Source organism: Drepanopeziza brunnea (assembly GCF_022702325.1).
Source record: "Drepanopeziza brunnea f. sp. 'multigermtubi' strain 214-2 chromosome Unknown ctg12, whole genome shotgun sequence".
Lineage (NCBI taxonomy): Eukaryota > Fungi > Ascomycota > Leotiomycetes > Helotiales > Drepanopezizaceae > Drepanopeziza > Drepanopeziza brunnea.
In genome coordinates, this window is record NW_027094075.1 from 856,281 (window position 1) to 876,646 (window position 20,366).

Here is a 20,366-nt window from a genome sequence, read left to right on the forward strand (position 1 = left end):
CTTGAGCTGACAGCCTTTCGCGGGATTCTCATTCCAAGAATCGATCTCGGCTTGGGATGCTTTGTCGGTCGGAATGTCTGGTACGATAGTCATGAGGCCTTCATCCCAATACTCTTTGAATCGAGTCGCGAGGTATCGATCAGACAAAGACAAAAAAAAAAAAAAAAAACACCACGCTATACGCGAGAACGCCAATGCAATGCAGTTCATCATAATGACAGCCTAAAGCCCAGCTATGCGTCGACCTCTGTCTCCAGTAGTCGGGATAGGCTTCTCAAGCCTCAAGCACCAGAACAGCATATCCTCCAGAGGCAACATCACGAGGAACACCTTGTTACACCAAAACGCAGCAATAACGACGAAGAAAGAGACACACGCATCCAGATAATAATGGTTCGCTGTTGCCACGATGGTAATAAGAATCCAGGACGGATAGCCAACGGCAAGAAAGAGATAGAAGAGTTGCCATGGCTTCGACTTGCGCGTCTCACCAGGCTCGAGCGACCTTCGAAACACGCCCGAGTGGTAGAACATCGTGGAGCCTATGCAGAAGGAGTAGCCGAAGTGCATGGAGGGCATCGCGGCCAGGGAGTTGACATATTTCCCGCTCATCCAGACGCTCTCGGCATTGTTGTGTCCTACGCTATCAAGAAAACCGTACTCGCGGGGCAGAAGGCGAGGAGGCATGCACGGGAAGAGAATGAATATGATGAAGGCGAACAGGTTGGTGAGGGTCATGGTACGTCGGACAGTAGAGAAAGTGTTGAAAGATGGGGCGACATAATAATACCACGCGATAAATCTGGACCCGGTCAGCAGCTATCTCGAATCGCCAGTCGGGAAACGTACCCAACAGTCCCTGGGATATGGATCAGCGCATACGAGCGGTTGAGGACAGTCAGGAAGGTCTGGTGGCCGTGCATGAACCATTGCTGCACATCCCGCTCGTGTACCGGCCAGAGAAAGCTCAGCCAGGAGAACTGCTCGAATTCCAGAATTGACAAGCCGTGATCTTGTGCTACCTCCCAGATGCCCGTCTTCGAAAATATGGCCTGCGAGGTGATACTGGTACAACGATAGAAGGCGTAGGTGATTATCCAGTAGAACATCTCCTGCAGAAAAGGAAACTTCTGCATGATCCGGCTGTGGAAATGGTCTGCGAATCGCGAGGTATTGGGCGTATATAATTTTACTCCACAGCACCACCGCTTCTTCGGGGGGTTCTTCATTGAGGATATGGACGCGTCGTCGTCATGGGTGATGGAGTATTCTCGAGTGAGAAGGTCGTCCGACGAGCGGGCTGAGTCTTCGTCTGGGTCACCGTCCAAGAGTCCATCCCCCTTCCTCCTCCTTCCTAGCAGACGATACCTTCTCCTCCTTGTCAGTATCATCGAGCCTACTAATATGCTGGCTACCATCTGCGCCGGTTGTCAGTTTGGCCTTGCTGAGGTACCTCTGGAGTGTATTCTCACAACTGGCTCCGCCCACTTTGGTAGTAACCAGGCTGGCGCCGAGTTCCATTGCGGCTCCTCCCATGGGAAGGTGGCTAGGGAATGGTTATGGTTTTGCAGTTCTAGTTCTCCCATTCTCTCGTTCTTTATTTTCTTCTTTTTTTCCTTCTTCCTTTCGTTCCTGCGTTCGTTCCTCCGGTTGTTTGTTTGTTGTTCGTTCGTTCGTTCTTCTCTTTGATCCACCCTTCTTCGCGTCGGTATGCTCAGGCCCTCGTTGGCAGTCGCTTGTCGAGATTGTGTAGGTATAGGTAGGTAGGTAGATAGGTGTGAAGATAAGGAGATAGTAGGTCTCTGATTATACTGCTACCAGGAGCATAGATACGTGGAGTCGAAAATGAGCGTGGGTAGCTAGAAGGTGGTAGATTCGAAGGTCAGATCGCGACCTCAGTTGGAGAAGGCATGGGGAGAAGACGCGGGGGGCGGAGTATCCGTATTTGCAGTCTCAAGGGGATTACTCCAGGCAATTCAGTGTGTACGGAGTGTTTCTGGACCGACTTATGCCTTGACGCCAAGAGGATCTGCGGAGGTCCGTAGGAGAAGATGGATGGACCGAGCCCGTGGTGACGATTAACCGACGGTCAAAGTATTGACTTGTGTTGATAATGTTGTATCTCATCCAGGGTATATCAATTCTTACCATCTATGTATTGCACCTTTGGATTGTCAATCAGCATAGGTCTTCCTTAGTCATACACTTATATACTATTTACCTCTTTACCTCTGTACCTCTTTAACTCTTTACCTCTTTACCTCTTTACCTATTCACCCATTTACTTACTCCATCTCCCTTCCCTTGGCAGCCTGACACGCATCCTGGCTCGGCTGAGATAGGGGCCCCTATACGCTCGCTAAACGAGAGTTCCCGTCCGGTGGCTGAGAGCTGGCACAGAATAGCCGTCGGCCCGGAGTGTATCGGCTATAAATAGACATATCAGATGAAAACATTTCGACTGTGTTTATGAATTTGCCGATTGTAGATATATCGATAGAAATATCGATTATACGGAAGGTATATAAACTATAGAAATATTCTCCGACAAATTTTCATCGACAATATATATATATATATATATATGTGTGCATGTGTGTGTCGACTACGCATATATCGATTACAGATATAAACATAAATGCTATCTACACAAACAGATACCACATATATTTCAACACATCCCATACGTACTTAAACTGTACTCCAATACTTTGCTGAGATGGTCGCTTCGAATTCCTCACACCCTACCGCGTGGCCGTCGGCAAAATCTTAACGAGAAAAATCCAGCGCGCTATCAATGATGAACTTCAGGGCCTCGCTGCGGTAGTCATCCTTTTCGATAAAGCTTGTCGTGCTGCCCTCAAAAACTATGTTCGCTGGGGCGTCAAGAGAGTACATCGGCCAAGTCGCATTGAAAGACGATACTAGAATACGTGGTTCTGGTTAGCCAGTCCTTCATGCTCCGAGGCTACCTACAGATCATAGCAGATCACGGCCACAGCATGTACAGTCACGATGGGGGTCTTACATTTGTGGTTGTTGGGGGAGTGCGTGGCAGCAAAGCTCATCCACATTCGACTCATGAGCTCCCCCAGCGCCCGGTACGACAGTGCGCGCGAAGCTGGCTCTACCGGAAAGGGGCTGGAAACCATTCCGGTGCCGAGCACATTGTTGAAAACGAATGCGACCTCCTCGAAATGTGTGGCTCCCTTCTTGAGGGGGTCAACACCGGCAGGAATTGCGTTGAATCGGTAGCTGTAGCATGGAATTCCGTGCTGGGCCCAGAGCTCGCAGGTGTAGCGGCGGCCAGCAACAAACTGGGCATCGCCATTCCATCTACTCGCACGATTGAATTGGGCACCATATCCCGGAGGGGTGATGGTATCGTCTGACTGGCCGTGCAAGGAACTGGATCCGGGGTACGGATACAGGGCCACAAGAGTATCCACGGTCGCCGGGGTGGTGGTGTAAATGCCGGTCGGAGGACTTTGGAGCACGTTTCTAAAGTCCTCCGTGGTGTTGATACTAGGCGAGGTGAACAGCTTGCCTTCGTCGGTGTTGGTACCGATGATGAGGGGGACCTTGACGAAGTTGCCCTTTCCGAGGGCGACTGAGTTGTACGTCGGGATCAGCCCTCCATCGACGACGGGCAGAAACGCGAGCTGGGAGAAGGTTGAGTTGAGAACCTCGAATGGTGCTGCGCGGAGACATGCAAGTTCATCCTGCGACGTTGTGCAGTTGGTGGCATTCAAGACGGCCTGGTAGTTGGCCTCCCCGACTTCGCTACTGTGGTAATTACCAAAGAACCACTTCATGCAATGTCAGCCTTGCTCATAGCGGAGATTGAGTACGCAGTCTCATGTAATATACTTATATATTTATATGACAACCGCATCGCAAGCAACCCGGGAAGATGATCTGTACTTACAGGTCCTCCGCTTTGACAGATAGCAGCAGAGAACAGTTTCTCATCACGACCTCCATAAGCCAGCAGGTGGTGGCCTATAGAAATGGCACCAGCAGACTCGCCGTATAGCGTGACCCGAGACGCATCACCGCCAAAGGCTGCAATATTCTCTTGGATCCATTGCAGCGCGAGTCTCTGATCATGGAGTCCGATGTTGTTGAGACCTTGTCCTCGGACCTTATCTCCGGCCAGAAATCCCCAGCCTTTGAGACGATAGTTCATGCTGACCATGATGGCTGGTTGGCCCATGTTGACGGAGTCCTGGAGCATGTAGGACATGTTGTAGCGGCCGTCCGATGAGCCTCCCTCTTAAGTGGACATTAGCGATGTCTCTTCCACTATGGCGGACTCCTGTTACTTGCCCTGGAATCCTCCACCATAGAAATAAACCATCACAGGAACTCTGGACTCCTCCGTCACATTCGACGGCCGCACAACATTGATGGTCAGACAGTCTTCACTGTGGGTGTACGAGGTGAGGTAGTTCGGGGGGTCCAAAACAACGGGAAATAGATATTGGGAGCACATCGGTCCGTATTCCGTTGCGTTGAGAGTCCCATCCCAAGTCTTGTTGATGGGCTGGGGGAGGTTGAAGCGGAGATGGCCAAGTGGTGGTTGAGCATATGGAATGCCCAAGAAATGGTCCTGCTTGTAGGATGCGACGTACCTGCCCACTACCGTTCCATTCTTGATGGTAACTGTGGCCGCGAGGATCTCGGTGATGGTCGTAGATAGGGCCGCGACGGCCGTGAAAAAACGGAACGTCAACATGGCGAGTAGCTAGCTAACCGAAGAGTCCCAAAGCTAGGTAGGTGAGCGAACCTAGGTAGGTCGGTGTACACAAATATCACAACGTCCGCGTCCGCGTCCGCTCTGCGGGAAGCCCAATCATTTATATAATATAGTAGTAACATGACAAGATACCTACAGACGGATCGGCTGCTACATCCGGTAAAATGAGCCAACCAGAGTCCCGTTCCGATGACATCCCTCCAAGTACGGAGTCCTAGGTACCGATGAACGAAGTCGAACACCGGAGGTCTTGTAACCCATGGTAAATGGCTTCTTGGTTCAAGTTTGATAAAACCCGAGTTTGGAGTAAGGATAATAGTGTAGTGTATTCATTGACTAGACTAAGCCGGAGTAAAATGGTCTGTCGGGAGGCCTTTACTCAGCAGTATAAAAGGGATTTCGTCTTCTACACCTTTGAGGGGGGAATAGCAGAATACCGGTAGACCTTCAGAGCGATACACCTTATACCGGTATTCGGGATTTGGTGCTGACTTGCGGTGGCGGGAGTGGCCGCTGGCGTGGGAATCGATCGGACTCCCCAAAACACTAAATCGCTACTTGAAGTATCCCCCGGAATATTACTGTCGAATGAACGGCCCGGCCGAATATTCAGATCTCTTGGTAAAGTAACGTAACGACCGGCAATCGCGGTTGCTCATACAAGTACTACTACCTACTGTACGTACCATCTATTCCTTCTTGGCCGGCGTAGATCCGAGATCTAGAGGTGGACGTAGTATTTCCAAGCCCGGGCTCCCCATTCGATACAGTAGATACTCCGTAGATGCCCAGGATCTGCACGGCCAGGCTCCTTTACGGAGGTGTTAAGGGTGAAGTACTACGTACCTACTACGTATGTCACCGCCTTTACTACCGGTACTGTACTGTATAGTTCTCCGTACGCCGAGCATAGCAGAGGCGCTGCGGCTCTTGAATCTCTTGTCGTAAGGGGGCGGAGGTTCTCACGCAATCGAGCAAACTTCAACTTGCAATAGGTACAGTACCTTTTCGTGCCCGGCACAACCCGCTCATAATTACGTACTTTACCCCCTTATAGTACGTCCCAGGCGTAAGTATTACCCTTTGAGGGTAGGGTAACCAGGGGCTTTAAGGGCTTTAAGGGCTTTAAAGTGGAAGCTAAACTTTTGAGGCACCCTCGAGGGGTAATACTTAGGCCTATACCGTGGTACTTTAATCCCCTCATACTACGGAGTACGTACTACGTACTGCAGTACCGGTACTACTTGGTACTTTTATAATTTGGCAAGGGATCTTACCAAGGCTTAAACCAATCGACTTATACTTCGTACAACCGGATATGGGTAAATAATGTACGCAGTAGTAGTACGATTCTAGTCTGTGCATACTAGATACTTGGCAATGCTGCTTGAATTGTTATCGTTATACTACTACGTATATTATTGGTAGTACCCCTTGCACAAGAGCCTTGTTAACGGAAACCTTTAGAATTGCGCTCAGACAGCATTTGTACTACTACATTACTACGTATTTCGGGCATGTACAGTACTACTACTACCAAGTAAGAATCCAGCCTTGAAAAGTATCCTTAGGTCAGTATTTAGTCCGTGCAATAGAATTGATAGGGCTTTGAGCCATTCAGAAACCACCGCTCTATGATCTGTGGGCCTAAACTGAGTCCGCAACTCTAGCAATTACTACGTAGTACTACTGCTACTAGAAACCATATCTCTCTTCTCGAACGATTTCTCTTCTCGAACGATTTAAGATCAAAGCTAGAGGCAAACAGAAGAGGCGGAAAAAGCCAGCGACATTTTACTCTTGCTCTGCTTAGAGTAGAACTGGCTGTTATACCAGTAAGAGCAAGTAGTAGAAGTGTCCTGCGTCGGTTAATCCTGAATTTCTTCCGCTCTGTCCTGACATCCACGTCCCGTCCCGATCCTGCAACAAATCGACTTTGCGGACATCTCCTCCTCCTCTCCATCACCTCCTCTTGATTGCGGCGGACTGTGCGAGCCGCATAAGAAAAACTCTCATTACGTAGACCGGTGTTTAGTTCAAGATGTTACTGTAAGGTATGCGAGTCGTGATCCACGACGAAAGTATGTTCAAGGCATGGGAAATCTTTGGCCAACCGCTGTACCTCCGCTCCGTATGGGAGGCGGATACACCGATCGCGAGGGCAGCCGCATCTTCTTCATGGCCCCTGGACCATCTCCAATCGTTCACTCCGACGTCCTGTGAGAGGTAGCTAGCTACATTTCGTATAGACCTGCTGTGGACCGTGGTAGGGGGCGAGCGCTTACCGGTAGATCTACGTAGTAGCTAGTCATGGGAGGAGCAAGTCGCTTGCATAGTGAATGGAGAAAGTACTAGTTAGTATAATAGTCAGTGCACTAACTTTTTACCTGCGGGCTCTCGGTAAACAGTCAGGTCAAGCAAGTGTCCCATCTCAAATACTCTCCCCCATGAATAAATGTCGAAAGTATAATTTCGCAAGGGATCTTACCAAGGCTTAAACCAATCAACTTATAAGGATTCAGATTTGAAAAGTATCTTTGAGCCAGTATTTGCTCTATATAGTGGAGTTGATAAGGCTTTAAGCCATTAAGAAACCACCGCTTTATGATTTATGGGCCTAAACTGGGTCCGACATTTATTCATGGGGGGAGTATAGACTAAATACTGGCTCAAAGCTACTTTTCAAGGCTAAATCCTTATACGTAGTAAGTTGATTGGTTTAAGCCCTGGTAAGATCCCTTGCGAAATTATACTTTCGACATGTATTCATGGGGGTAATATGCAAAATCGAGTTGAGAATCATCAAAAATCATCACAAATCACGGTTCATATCGTGAATAACTTTACAACGCAACAAGCTACAATCATAAAATTTATATTTACGTATCGGCATCACGATCTCCTATTAGACTCTTAAAATTTAAAAAATATATGCTAATTATTTATAATATCTATTGCATAAAAGATTGGTTCTTTAATAATAAGAGCTCCTACAGCAGCAAGCTTGCAGCTTATCGATTATTAGCTTCGGAATATAGAATATTAGTTGAAATTAATGCGATTTGCAACTCGAATACATCAATAACGTAAGGGGCTACGATTCTCTACCTGTACGAGGTGCCCTTTACGAACCTTCAGCTCTTTCTCTTTCTTTCTCTTGCGGTAGAAAGAAAGATAGAGAATCTAAAGAGCCGAAATTAAATTATCGATATGCAACGTCTTTTCGAAGAGATCTTCTTTTATCGGCGATTCCGAACCTCCTTCCTCTTTTTTCTCGAATATTACGCCGATTACGATTTATACTTAACGAGCATACCGATTAGAAAAACTAAAAAGATTTGCGATAAAAAAGGAATGTGTATAAGAGATAGTAGTAAGATAAGAAAAGTTTAGTTCGATTGATCGAAAACACGGTATTGCGCTTTCGAAAAAGCGTTTTGCAAACACACCGGCTTTATTCAAAGGCTACGAACGCGAGCTTTCTTAGCTTTACGACGAAAAAGAACGATGTTTGTATTATACGGATCGAGGCCGCCCGTAAGGCCACACGTATTCAATAGTTGTCGAGAGAAAACTCGACGCACAGCACTATGAATTGCTTTTAAAGGGTTTACAAGTGTTACTTTATATATAATTCCTCTACTTAGCACGTCGCCGTACCTTATAAAAGGTCCCTAAGGTCTAAGCATTGCGTTTTGAATACCCGCCCGACGTTAATAAGTGCAACAACAACAACAACTATATCAATAACGTAACGAACAATAATATTAAAAAACAGATGCACTGTAAGAAGATAATTCTTCCTTGTGATGGGGGAAGCAGAAGGTGGTTACAATTGTATTATTTTTGGTTATCTAGAAGAGAGAGAATCCCTTCCAAGAAAGAGAACTGTATACAGTTCTCCTTCTACGCTAGCTAGCTATTCATTCTTTCAACTGGCAGTCACTATCCATCTCTTCCAGAGTTGCTTGGCAGCAACAGCACAGACCTTATAGAGTAAGAATTTCTTACTCCAACATGCACGAAGTATAGCAATCGAGCTTTACTTAATTATCGAACTTTTTATATATATAACTGTTGTTAAATGCAACTAATATCGTAACCTAGTTCGACTGATCGAAAACACGGTATACCGTATTGCGCCTTCGACAAAGCGTTCTGCAAACACACCGGCTCCATCCAAGGGCTACGGACGCGAGCCCTCTTAGCTCTACGACGAAGGAGAACGATATTTGTATTGTACGGATCGAGGCCGCCCGTAGGGCCACACGTATTCAACAGTTGTCGAGAGAAAAGTCGACGCACAGCACTATGAATTGCTTTTAGGGGGTTTATTCCTCTATTTAGCACGTCGCCGTACCCCATGGGAGGTCCCCAGGGTCCAAGCATTGCGTTTTGAATACCCGCCCGACGTTAATAGTAGTAAATACGTAGTACAACAACAACAATAACAATATCATAAAATATAGCTTTTTTCAATTGGAAATATGTGAAATAGGACACTTGCTTGACCTGGCACACTTGCTTGTCTTGACTGTTACCAAGAGCCCGGAAGTAGAAAGTCAGTGCACTGACTATCACACGCTTCACGCAGTAGCGGTATACTCCGTAGGTACTACTTCTACGTAGGTAGTTGGTTTATCACCAAGCCCAGTCCATGGCTTTCAACGATTTTCCCGCCAGGCTTATCGGATACAGATCATAATGTGGAGAGGAAGATCAAAGCTTGGCTGGATAGTGGCCCCAAGGCTGGATCGGGGAATTCGTATCAAGTGTTTTGGCGCTGATTCGGAAAGACAACAAATGCTCGCTAAAGTCACGGGTAACCTTCCCTGGCGGGCACTTTTTCATTGATTAGTCAGCAGAGCAGTGGATTCGGCTTCAAATTCAAGGATGATCCGAGCCGTCCTACTGTATCGAGGTGCACGATCCGATGTGTCGGAAAATTGAGATTGGAGGTAAGGAAGGATTGACGAGGACTGCTTCATTTCTGACGCTTCTTCGGCCAGTAGCGGCGAAGAACCAGAGGGTATAGTAAACGCATCAATAATATCAAAGTATGAAGCCCAAGGTCAATACACGAAGGATAGACGGACGCAACTCAACAAAGCTGGTATCTCTTGAACAGACTTTGTGGTTAATTCATACACGTTCTTTTCCTATCTCGACCACCGCTCAACAAGCTGATCTCGGTGCACATTTCTGGCTTGCAAATTATGCAAGTTCACCGCCTCCAAGCTATCCTGCAAAGCCTGTACATCACCCTCAAAAGTCGTGACCGCGTTGTCCAGGTCAAGATCTATCAGTCGAACTTTCCCATACTGCGAATTCGACAAGAGAGCATCCCGCAGCAATTGCATCGTCATCTTCGCATCGAGCAAATGCGACGAAATGGACTGCTCAGTGGTAGATTGCAGACTATCTGCATGGCCTTCCAACCTGCTTGTTCGTTCCGCCACCATTCGCTCGAGAAGGCTGGCACGTTCATGATCAGGCAAATCGTGGGCTGGTAGCGCCACGCCGAGATTTCGAGCAAGTTGCTGTTCCGGCGCGACCTCTTCGTCATAGGCTCCTGAGGAGCGACGGCTGTTTCGTAGGCGAAAGTTCGGTTGGGAAGCGGATGAATTACGGCTTCTCGTAGCATTGGGTCGAGTTGGTGAGCCCTTTGTGTTAGAGAGGGTAGCTGAGGGATGGGCGAGCTCTTGCTTCACGGAGTCGATGACCACTTGGAGCGCCATTCGATGGCATTGGCTTTCCTCGGCCCGTTCGAGGAATGTCTCGATGCGGTTGACGAGGAAAATCATGCAATCATGAATCTGTTAGGTTAGCGTTAGTGGAGTACCCGAGGAGCTAAAGAACATACATATTTGATAGCCTTCACCGTCCTCTCCTGGCCTTTGCCATCAATAGCAGCAGCCGCCCTGAGGGCCGGCTCGAGAAACTGCTGTTCCGCGGACATTTGCGCCACTGGCAAAACTTCCGAATACAAGCTTTCAAGCTCTTCTTCTAATTCATTGACCATCTGCTCTTCATGGTGACCATTGGACGGGTCCGAGCCGCGGAGTCCCTCCATGTACACCCTATCAAGCCGCGTCCGTATCCCCTCCACAGTATGCTTAATCAACATCGCACATAACTCCCTGATCCGTCCAACATCAGCCTCTTTCCCTTCGCTCCCATGTTCCAGATCTCCAGACAGCTTCTCCAAACTCAACAGCAACTTATCGTCCGACTGTAAGATCCCATCTACGCTCATCCTGAGACGAGCGTCATGCGTCTTACCCTGTTGTTCTAGATCCGAAATTTGGTATACCAAGCTTTGACTCAACTCCTCAATCGCTGCAGTGATACTTGCTTTCTCCGCCTCCCACTTCCTCAGCTGTCCCCTTTCTGTATGCGTCCTGGCCTGAGCAGTGCGGGTCTCACTCTTAACCAGCGCATGGAAAGCATTTTGCTGGAGACGCAAGACTTCTGTATGTTTCTCGATAGCGGCGGTGGACCGCTTGAGCTCTTCGATCGCGTTGTGGATTTCCTCGTCGTTGAGGTCTTGGACGAGGGAGAGGTCTTGTGCTGCGAGAGCCTCTGCCTCTCCACTCTTGGTTAATGTTGCGTACCTGACTGCTATTAGAATTTAAAGTTTCAAATATAAAGAAAAAAAAAGCTCACAGGTTAGCCTCATCTCTGCTCAACACCGTTTCCGGGCAAAGATGTTCCTCGATCCATTCCCGGATCGCGGTCTGGCTTTCTGGATCCTCGAACGCAGATTTTAAAGCTTCGCGATCATACGTGAGATCATGGTCTCTCAACGCTTTCACCAGTGTCTGTAAATGGTTTTCGGCCATGGTCGTGGTCGTGGTCGTGGTCGTGGTTCGAAATGCCAATGATCAGAGGGTAACTGTTATTTGGTTCGTTATTTGGTTCTCGGCCTTCGGAGGTCACAACTCCGGTCCGCCCACCTCCACTTCAACATTTTTTTGGAGACAGAGACTCGTCCACTTTATCGTTCTTCTTTCTTTTCAGTTATATACTAAATGGCCCGGCACGAGAGCGCTGGAGGCTTGACTTCAGACGCCATAGAGGCTTTGAAATTGGTGAGTTGTCAGCGTCTACTTACATGGTCGCGGGCATCGCTGACAACATCTTTCTTATTACGATTCAGGTAGCCCTCCGCTCGTGGCGTCGCAACCTCACTTCATGGCTATGCGTGCCCATGGGAATCCTCGTAATTCTTGTAGCATGTTTCGGGGTCAATTCTCTCATCGCCATATCCAGGGTGTCGTTCCCGGCTTCTGTGGCTTGTCTGATCTTGTTATTCCTGGCTCTGATCTTGTGTGACAGTGCGATTGGAGACAAGAGGACGAGGGCTATAGTCAAGATTATCGATGTACCTGTAGGTAAAGGATTGGCGCCTTGGGAATGTGGGAGCTGATTGTGTAAAAGGCCGGATTTGCATTGAGATACCTCAACATCTTCTTCACTCCCTCGTAGGCCGTCACTGTGAGCTCAGATTGCGAGTTATTCTAAACTTCAAGTACAGATTCATCCTACTTCCATTGAGCTCTCCTATCAGTGGCACTGAAGTTGGGAAAATCATTGCCGTATTCCGTGGGTAATATCCTATTCATTCCCATCCCTTCCATACCCCCCTTTTTTTCTCGCTAAGCGAGGGTGAGGTATCAAAGAAAACACCCAGCAAAACCCAGTCCCTTCATCAGCCGAGATATCGTGATGATATACGCCAGCAGCTTGGAAAGTCCTTCTCGAATACTGATCGCCGTCACAGTTATCGGCTTCATCGTTGTTTTCGCAGCAACAGCCTACCTAGTCCGCGGCCTTCAACTCCTCCTCGGCTCTTCCAAACGGGCCATAACAGCCCGAACCAGAGAAACGGGCGACGAGAGCGACAGTATCCCCTTCTCAGACATAACGCTCAGCAACGGCAGACAGAACTTTGAAGCTCCCACCCTCGTCAGTGGCACAAGCACCACCGGCTTCGTGGACGAAGCCTCCACAAACGACCTGATAGCCCCTCAACGAGCACACGATTCTTCTATTGTAAGAACCGCGGGCGAACCCCCTGGAGAGATTGTAGCGCCCTCCGACACCCTTCGCCAGAACGCCCAAGGCGTGCTCCAGATCCCCGTTCCCCTCACCCGTCCCCAACGCTGGGCCGCATTTCTAAACGCAAACCTCGATCCCTTCACCTATCTCCTCATCTTCCTCGCCGTTGGTATACCAGTCTACTACACAACTGGATACGCCATGCCCGCCCAGCTCACGTTCACAGTCATAGCCTATCATGCCGCTCTAGCTCTACCCTCACAGTGCAAGAGATTCTTGCATCCCGTGCTGGTGTCTTCCGCTCTTACTGTCCTCGGGGTTTTTATCCTCGGGTCGATACGTGGGGACAGTCTTTTGACGTGCCTGCATGCTTTCAGAACAGGGACATCCTACCTCTCCCTCTGGAAGGGCCAAAAGGATCTCCAGATGCCCGGTGCAGGCGACATCCTGGTCTCCATCCTCGACGCTGGCATTGTTGCCCTCGCATTGCCCATGTTCACCTACCGCCTCGAACTCAAGCGGCATTTCTTCGCAATTGTAATCCCCAATCTTACAGCGAGTGTAGGAAGTCTGTTTGGGTATCCGGCCGTGTGCTATGCTATTGGGATAAGCGCTGAGAGGAGTTTGGCATTCGCCGCGAGGAGTCTGACATTAGCTTTAGCAACGCCCGCGGTGGTGAACATTGGGGGCGATGCAAATACGGTTGCGGCGCTGGCGATTATGAGTGGGATCTTGGGCGCGTTGGTTGGGACCCAGCTGTTGGATCGGATGAGGATTCCTGAAGGTATGTGAAGACAACTTCTCTCTCTCCGAAAATTCTACTGGGGAGGGGTTGCTGGAAGATTCTATCGAGCTCTTTTACAACGCAGTTGGGAAGCTCGGTAGGAGACTTCAACCATTGACCCCAGTACCTAGAGTCTTAGAACGCCATGGGTCAAGATATGCTGACGTGTGCAACAGACGACTATGTGACTAGAGGTGTAACGTTAGGGGGCAGCTCTTCGGCAATAGCAACAGCGGTCCTACTTCAGACGGACCCCAGAGCTGCAGCTTTGTCGAGTCTGAGTATGAGCCTCTTTGGCATCATAACATTAGCATTGACGTCGGTACCAGCAATAGTGAAAGCTCTCAACTCTATAGTAGGCATGTGACAAGTCAAATCTCAATGACAATATCTTATAGTCAAGTGCTTTTATGCAAGATAGCGTTTCGTTGGAAACCGGCGGCCGTTTGTGATTCTGGACTCAGTGAAAGCACTGCAGATCCCCATAAGAGAGAGACATTTCGGTCACCAAGACGCAAGTATTCCTACTCCAATCTTTTCACTAGTCAGTCCATGAACTGCTGTGCAGGTCGAGATTGACCTACCTCTCAATCAAGTGCAGTCCAGAAGCAGTTTCCACGACTTGGCTCATCTCGCCCGGTTTGAGTTGGAATGCCGCTTCCTCGAACTCCTTCTGCATATCGCCACGGCCAAAGAAGCCCAGATCTCCCCTCTTTCGTGCACTGCTGCAGTCAGATTCGCTGGTAGCAAGGTCTCCCAGAGAAGATTGGCCGCTGCGAATTTTTTGCTCGTGCCCAAGGATGATAGTCATGGCCTCGTCCTTGCTGCGCTTGATCTCCGCCTAGCAGCTACCAGTCAACAAACATACTACTATCCCCGGCCGATTCAATTTCCAATGTGGCCGAGTCAGTCCGTCCATGGAGTCGGGAAGTTTGCCACATACCTCACGCCAGCTGCTGGGGCGCCGGCTGTCCCTATGTTTCACCAGCAAGTGGCCGGCACGAATCTTCCCGGGCGGCTTGGCATCGCCTTCCTGTGCATTGTCGGAGGCAATCTGGGGTGCGCTGTGGTTCTGTGCCATGTAGGACTTGAGCTTCTCGGTATCGGTTCCTTGCGGGGGCTCCCATCGTGACTGTTTCTGGGACTCGTTGAAGTAGTAGGGCAGGTTCTTGGAGTTGGAGTGGCGGACCTCCCAGCCGGCGGGCAATCCTGCTTCGGTCTGGTGGTAGTGTTAGCGTGCGCTGAGAGGGATTGATGGGTGATGGGGGATAGGTGATGGGGGATAGGTGATGGGTATAGGTGATGGGGATGGGGGAGAAGGGGGGGATGGGCGAGAACGAGGCTGAGTGAGCTCTAGTAGAGTATCGAACCAACTTGCCATTGTGGGGGAGGTTGTGAATGAATAACAATGGGGAGGAGAAGTAAAGGGGATCGAGGTGGAAGTGAGGGAGAGAGAGACTTTTGCTTGACTTGGTCGCGTTGCGTTGCGTTGCGTTGCGTTGCGTTGCGTTGCGTTGCGTTGCTTTACGGAGCTGCTGGTGGGATAGTATCGGTATGGAGGGCTGAGAGCTGGTGATGGAAGTACTTCCTTCGTAGTGGGATTGAGTCTTAGCGCCGGCGACATCCGCCGCCTTGTCGATCTTCCATTCACCTTCGTTTGACTCACTTCCCTTCGCCTTTCTTCCGCACAACTTCTTCGTCGATACAAATAAATACGGAAGAAACACCACGCGTAGAACCCAAAACAAACACCACCGAACACCGACCACCGTCCATCGTCCATCGTCCATCGTCCACCGTCCACCGTCCATCGGCCTCATCAGGTCCCGCACCCCCAAAATCCCGCCATCTTACGTACCGTACCATACCGTACCGTACAGTACCTACTCTACGCCCTACGCTCTACTCGCTGCCACCCGTCAAACAGACCTGACGATGGCCTCGCCCGCGTCCAGCACCGGCTCTGAGCCCAAAAAAGCCTTGGAACAGATCACTTTTCGATTCTGCAGCGAATGGTGAGTCGAGTTCCCCTGACGGCAAATTTCACACATTCCTACCTATTAACTCCTACGCAGTTCCAACATGCTGTACCCAAAAGAAGACCCCGACACCCATCGCCTGCAATTCGCCTGCCGCACCTGCCAATTCTCCGAAGAAGCGACCTCCACCTGTGTATTCAGAAATATCCTCAACAATGCCGTCGGCGAGACAGCTGGTGTGACTCAAGACGTTGGATCTGATCCGACGGTGGGTTTATCTCTCTGTTTGTTATGTGGGGGGTTGGTCATGTGTGATGGGGAGATCATGATGGGAAAACCGAACGAGGAGCGATAGGGGACGAGGAGATGGGGTGGCGGAAGACGATGAAAGAAGAAGAAGAAGAAGAAGAAGAAGAAAAATATCTTCTGCTGTGCAGGACCTCAGCAACTTCTGCTGACCTGCTTCTTACTTTCTAGCTCCCCCGATCCAACAAGACATGCCCGAAGTGTAAGACAGAGGACGCGGTGTTCTTCCAATCCCAACAGAGATCTGCGGAAACTGGGATGGTAAGCTTCCCCGAAGCGCAAGTTTCCATAGAGACTGACACCCCAGTAGAAACTCTTCTACGTGTGCTGCGGTTGTGGTCACATTTTCTCATGATACCCGGGCTGGCTATTTGTTATTTGCGATGTTTTACATCGAACTTAGGCTGAAGCATGGGCGTTGGGGTATCTAGATAAAGGCACGCGGGTACGGAGTTGGCATATCTCTCAAGGCCAGAAGAGAAGATAGCTAGGGGGGAATGAATGATTATGCATCTTCAGCCATGATCCAATTCTGAACGCCTTCCATATGCTACACGCGTCCCTGATTTTCATACCATATTACAAGTGCATCGGGGCCAAGGACAGGATCTTGGACCACTTCATCTTCCTCAATTCCACACCAACCACCCCTATGTGCACACCGTGAGCCCGAGTTCCCAAGTAGTATATCTCGCCTTAGGTATGGTATAGACTCACCATTCAGCCTCGTTCCTATCGGCTCTCCCGCCTTGTTGATCAACACACACGCATTGTCGTCGAACTTGACCACGCTCCCATCCGGCCTCTGCAGCTTCTTCGCCGTCCGGACCACAACGGCGTGTCGGATGTCTCCTCTCCGCACCTTGTTCGCCGCCGACGTCGAGACGCTTGCTCCGGGTCCCGACTCTGAGAAGTTTCGCTGCTTCTGCACAACCACGATAACGCGATCGCCTAGAATCCACCACACACATGAACATGGCTTGCGTCTCGAAGGGGGGAGATGGGGGGGGGGGGGGGGGGGGGGGGGAGAGTGGAGGGGAGCGTACCGATTTTCGCATGGCGCTTCATTCGCATGACCTTGACACATTCGACGATGGCCGCCCCCGAGTTGTCGATGCAATTCATCATTGTCTGCGGGGAGTTTGTTAGCTGCTGGGAAGATGATGCGGATGCGGGATACTGTATCGGTATCGGGAGGAAACTGGCTGACCTTTAATTGAATCATCGTGGGATCAGATCAGATACGATCAAGCCCGAGCTGCTGGATATCAGAGAGGGTTGGTGGCGGTCGTGGTAGTGAGGGTTGGTAGAGATGGTGGTTGGGCGGTGGTGGCCTCCGTAGCAAATTCGGGTACCTGCATATACCTATACGGTACCGATAGGTATGTCCAGTATCTCTCTTGCGGAACTTCACTTACCCTCTGGCACAAACTCCCTTCACCTCTTATTCATTCCTTTCTTTCCCTTGGTCTGCTATATATATATATACATACATCAAGTAGTTGGTCCCTTACTCGATCTGAGACTTTATTATTTGATCATCTTGACTTCTTCTTGACTTGATTTCTACCTTTCTTCCCCCATTCCGCCGCACCCATGCAGCAGCCGTCATCGCCCTGGCGGTGAATCTCAACCTCGCCGACGCGAGGCTGCGTTCACCACAAGAACAAGAGGAAGCGCGAGGGCGACCCCCGGACCTCCTCCATACCGTCGAGTCATTTTCTCATGAGAATAGTTATTCATTCACCCAGCTCACATCCTCCTCTCCTCCAGATTTCACCTCAACCTCAACCTCAACCTCAACCTCAAGTCCAACTTCAACTTCAGCTTCACCTCCAACTTATCCTTAGTACGACAGACAGCCCGATAGCCCGTCAGCACCAACAATACTACGAATAGACATCCTTCGAGCTGTCGCATAAACCCCCACACCGCAAATCCAGCTCGCGATGCCTTTTCAAAATGTGTCCCCAAAGAAGCAGCGTCTTACGCTTGCGCAATTGGCCGCCTACGACGACGTTATTACCGATGCCCTGGTAGATCATGTGGGTTCCCTTTCACCCTTCAGAAGTTCACATTCTTACGGATCCAGGTCTACTTCTGGACCACTATTCGCAAGAACAAGAACGCCTACCACTCTTCTCGGGGCATTACCGAGGAGGCCGTTACTGCGATTCTCCAAAAGCGAGTGATCGTCGAGAAGGATGCCGCTAAAGCCGAGGAAGAGCTGCTTGAATTGCCCGGGCTCAAGAAATTCTCGCAAAACCTGAAGACGGAAAAGGAGAAGGACGACTTCCGGAGACATTTACGAAAGTACGTGAACATTTACCTGCCGGACTGCCCTTTCGAGGTTTCCAGCACGAACCGGTACACGATTGTTACCCATGAAGCAGCTGTGACCGCCCGACGCTACATCAAGAAGGGAGAGGTAGTCAAATACCTGTGTGGAATTCAAGTGATCATGACAGAGGAGGAGGAGGAGTTGATCAAATCCAGTCGTCGGGACTTCAGTATTGTGGTATCGAGTAGGAACCGAACGGCATCTCTCTTCCTTGGGCCAGCAAGGTTTGCGAACCACGATTGCGGAGCGAACGCGCGACTCATGACAGCTGGGACCTCCGGCATGGAGATCATCGCTGTGGCTGATATTGAGATAGGGGACGAAATTACTGTATCCTATGGTAAGTTCACATTTCAGACTCGCAATTTTGGCAACTATACTAACTTTGATGAGGTGACAACTACTTTGGAGAAGACAACTGCGAGTGTCTTTGCCAGACCTGCGAGAATCTTGGTCACAGCGGCTGGGCAGCGGGCCAGGCTGAGCCGGAGGATGGAGAGGAAAATAAGATCCTCCAGCCCTCGATCGAGGAGGAGAGTGGCGGCCCAAACGGCTCTTACTTATTGCGTCGCCGCAGAGACCGACGAGAATCGACGGTATCCTCGAGGGATGAGTCGGCGACCCCCGAAATCAATATCAGACCTCGAGTCAAGGTCCTGAAGGCAACACCAAGAACGCTTTCTCGGTTCAAGAACATGGAGTCAACTCTAGAGACAAAATCTCCCTCAATCGAGGCCAGCGTGTCCCCGTTGAAGCGCAAGAGAGAGGAATCTGAGACGCTTTCGCCATCTAGAACTGCCAAGAAGCCCCGAAGAAAGGGCCTTTCGAACGCAAAGAAAGCTTCCGAGTTAAGCCTTTCTACTCGGTTGAGCACAGAGCCTTCGCCGGCTTGCTCCACGTCCAATTCTAGACGTGATAGCTTCTCAGGCCCGTGGATCGATGGCCAAAAGAGTACCGATGCCACGTCTGTTGACGAAGACGCGATTGTTGACGAAGACACAATTGTTGTGGATGTAGAGTCACAGCGCACCATCAACCCATCTGGCCCGGGAATAAGGAGAGCCGCCAGATCTAGGAAGCAAGCCAGGCCTCTCGAGCAAGCGAAGAAAGGCGAATCGATCCTTGTCAGCGACACCACCAGCTCAAAGCACCCAGTTCTCCAAGACGACAGCGACCCCGCCAATAGCTCTGCTCTCTCCAAGCTCTCGGACCAACTATTCGATGGGGACGACTCTTTCGGACTTGCCATGTCCAAGGCAGTAGATGAAGCCAATACCGAGTTGACATCCAAAAAGCGCAGAAGGATAGAGCCGCGTAAGAGAAAGAGCAAAGAACCAACCAACGACGCAGACCACGCACCACCCGTCCGAGTCCGCGGCGATTACGTCTTGACAGGCCGTCTCCTTGCCGAGCCTACCTCCGCGTGGATTACCTGCAAGATCTGCGAGGAGTCATTCGTTCAGCAAAACGCCTACTTCACACGTTCTTCCTGCCCGAGATGTGAGCGACACAGTAAACTTTACGGATACATGTGGCCTAAGACTGACAAGGAAGGCAGGCACGATACGGAGGAGCGCGTGCTGGATCATAGAACTGTTCATCGCTTCATCAAGCCTCAGGAGGAGAGAGCGATCCGCAAACGCAATTTTCTGTCTGAGATGAGCGAGAGTCGAGCAGTGTCAACTTCGCGGAACGTGAGCGAAAATGCTTCCCAGGGCAGCAACAAGGAGAACACGACTGTCAAGCCGGCGAGTAAGCCGCGGAAGAAGAGAGCGAGATCTACTATGTAGGGCAGAGAAGGACTCGAAATATAGGATGACGTTTACGATGTTTTCAAGCGGGCGTGTATCTGGGAAGGAGTTTGGAGTGGTGCTTCGGCTTTGCGAGAAGAGAGGCTTCTTTGTACCAATCTGCTGCATACAATTTCGAGAAGGCGTACCTACGGATGAAGCTTGGTGGGTGTACAGTAATTATTAGTATTAGTGGGTGAAATGGCAGCAGTGTAGCTGCTACCTCGGCTCAAAGATTCTTCTCCTGAGTGACCCGGACGTGTACATGTTCCTTGGTTTCCCCAATTTTTTTACGCATATAGATAGCATTTTGATATATGTTATTGGTGGCCTGCTTTTTGATATG

The 20,366-nt window shown here is 49.8% G+C and overlaps 8 protein-coding genes across 8 annotated transcripts; 3 read left to right on the top strand and 5 right to left on the bottom strand.

The window, feature by feature from the left end:
* Window positions 1–222: 222 nt before the first annotated feature.
* L3040_007052 (uncharacterized protein) lies at window positions 223–1,586 on the bottom strand (the record flags this gene model as incomplete). Its single annotated transcript, XM_066156138.1, has 3 exons — window positions 223–802; window positions 850–1,418; window positions 1,473–1,586. 3 exons carry the CDS (start codon window positions 1,584–1,586, stop codon window positions 223–225), a joined length of 1,263 nt encoding a protein of 420 aa, XP_066010948.1.
* Window positions 1,587–2,769: 1,183 nt separating this feature from the next.
* Window positions 2,770–4,738, bottom strand: L3040_007053 (uncharacterized protein; the record flags this gene model as incomplete). Its single annotated transcript, XM_066156139.1, has 4 exons — window positions 2,770–2,924; window positions 3,029–3,809; window positions 3,929–4,275; window positions 4,330–4,738. The coding sequence occupies 4 exons, from the start codon at window positions 4,736–4,738 to the stop codon at window positions 2,770–2,772; spliced, it is 1,692 nt and encodes a 563-aa protein (XP_066010949.1).
* Window positions 4,739–9,918: 5,180 nt separating this feature from the next.
* On the bottom strand, window positions 9,919–11,601 carry L3040_007054 (uncharacterized protein; the record flags this gene model as incomplete). Its single annotated transcript, XM_007296953.1, has 3 exons — window positions 9,919–10,575; window positions 10,623–11,373; window positions 11,426–11,601. The coding sequence occupies 3 exons, from the start codon at window positions 11,599–11,601 to the stop codon at window positions 9,919–9,921; spliced, it is 1,584 nt and encodes a 527-aa protein (XP_007297015.1).
* A 189-nt stretch (window positions 11,602–11,790) lies between these two features.
* Window positions 11,791–13,971, top strand: L3040_007055 (uncharacterized protein; the record flags this gene model as incomplete). The annotated part of the gene is made up of 6 exons (XM_007296954.1): window positions 11,791–11,850; window positions 11,919–12,149; window positions 12,200–12,243; window positions 12,297–12,364; window positions 12,543–13,604; window positions 13,781–13,971. 6 exons carry the CDS (start codon window positions 11,791–11,793, stop codon window positions 13,969–13,971), a joined length of 1,656 nt encoding a protein of 551 aa, XP_007297016.1.
* A 157-nt stretch (window positions 13,972–14,128) lies between these two features.
* On the bottom strand, window positions 14,129–14,985 carry L3040_007056 (uncharacterized protein; the record flags this gene model as incomplete). The annotated part of the gene is made up of 4 exons (XM_066156140.1): window positions 14,129–14,138; window positions 14,189–14,445; window positions 14,548–14,823; window positions 14,983–14,985. 4 exons carry the CDS (start codon window positions 14,983–14,985, stop codon window positions 14,129–14,131), a joined length of 546 nt encoding a protein of 181 aa, XP_066010950.1.
* A 554-nt stretch (window positions 14,986–15,539) lies between these two features.
* On the top strand, window positions 15,540–16,244 carry L3040_007057 (uncharacterized protein; the record flags this gene model as incomplete). Its single annotated transcript, XM_007296956.1, has 4 exons — window positions 15,540–15,619; window positions 15,680–15,851; window positions 16,061–16,150; window positions 16,200–16,244. 4 exons carry the CDS (start codon window positions 15,540–15,542, stop codon window positions 16,242–16,244), a joined length of 387 nt encoding a protein of 128 aa, XP_007297018.1.
* Window positions 16,245–16,468: 224 nt separating this feature from the next.
* Window positions 16,469–17,114, bottom strand: L3040_007058 (uncharacterized protein; the record flags this gene model as incomplete). The annotated part of the gene is made up of 4 exons (XM_066156141.1): window positions 16,469–16,539; window positions 16,607–16,840; window positions 16,936–17,020; window positions 17,100–17,114. 4 exons carry the CDS (start codon window positions 17,112–17,114, stop codon window positions 16,469–16,471), a joined length of 405 nt encoding a protein of 134 aa, XP_066010951.1.
* A 724-nt stretch (window positions 17,115–17,838) lies between these two features.
* On the top strand, window positions 17,839–20,020 carry L3040_007059 (uncharacterized protein; the record flags this gene model as incomplete). The annotated part of the gene is made up of 5 exons (XM_066156142.1): window positions 17,839–17,934; window positions 17,982–18,570; window positions 18,624–19,544; window positions 19,643–19,730; window positions 19,789–20,020. The coding sequence occupies 5 exons, from the start codon at window positions 17,839–17,841 to the stop codon at window positions 20,018–20,020; spliced, it is 1,926 nt and encodes a 641-aa protein (XP_066010952.1).
* Window positions 20,021–20,366: the final 346 nt, after the last annotated feature.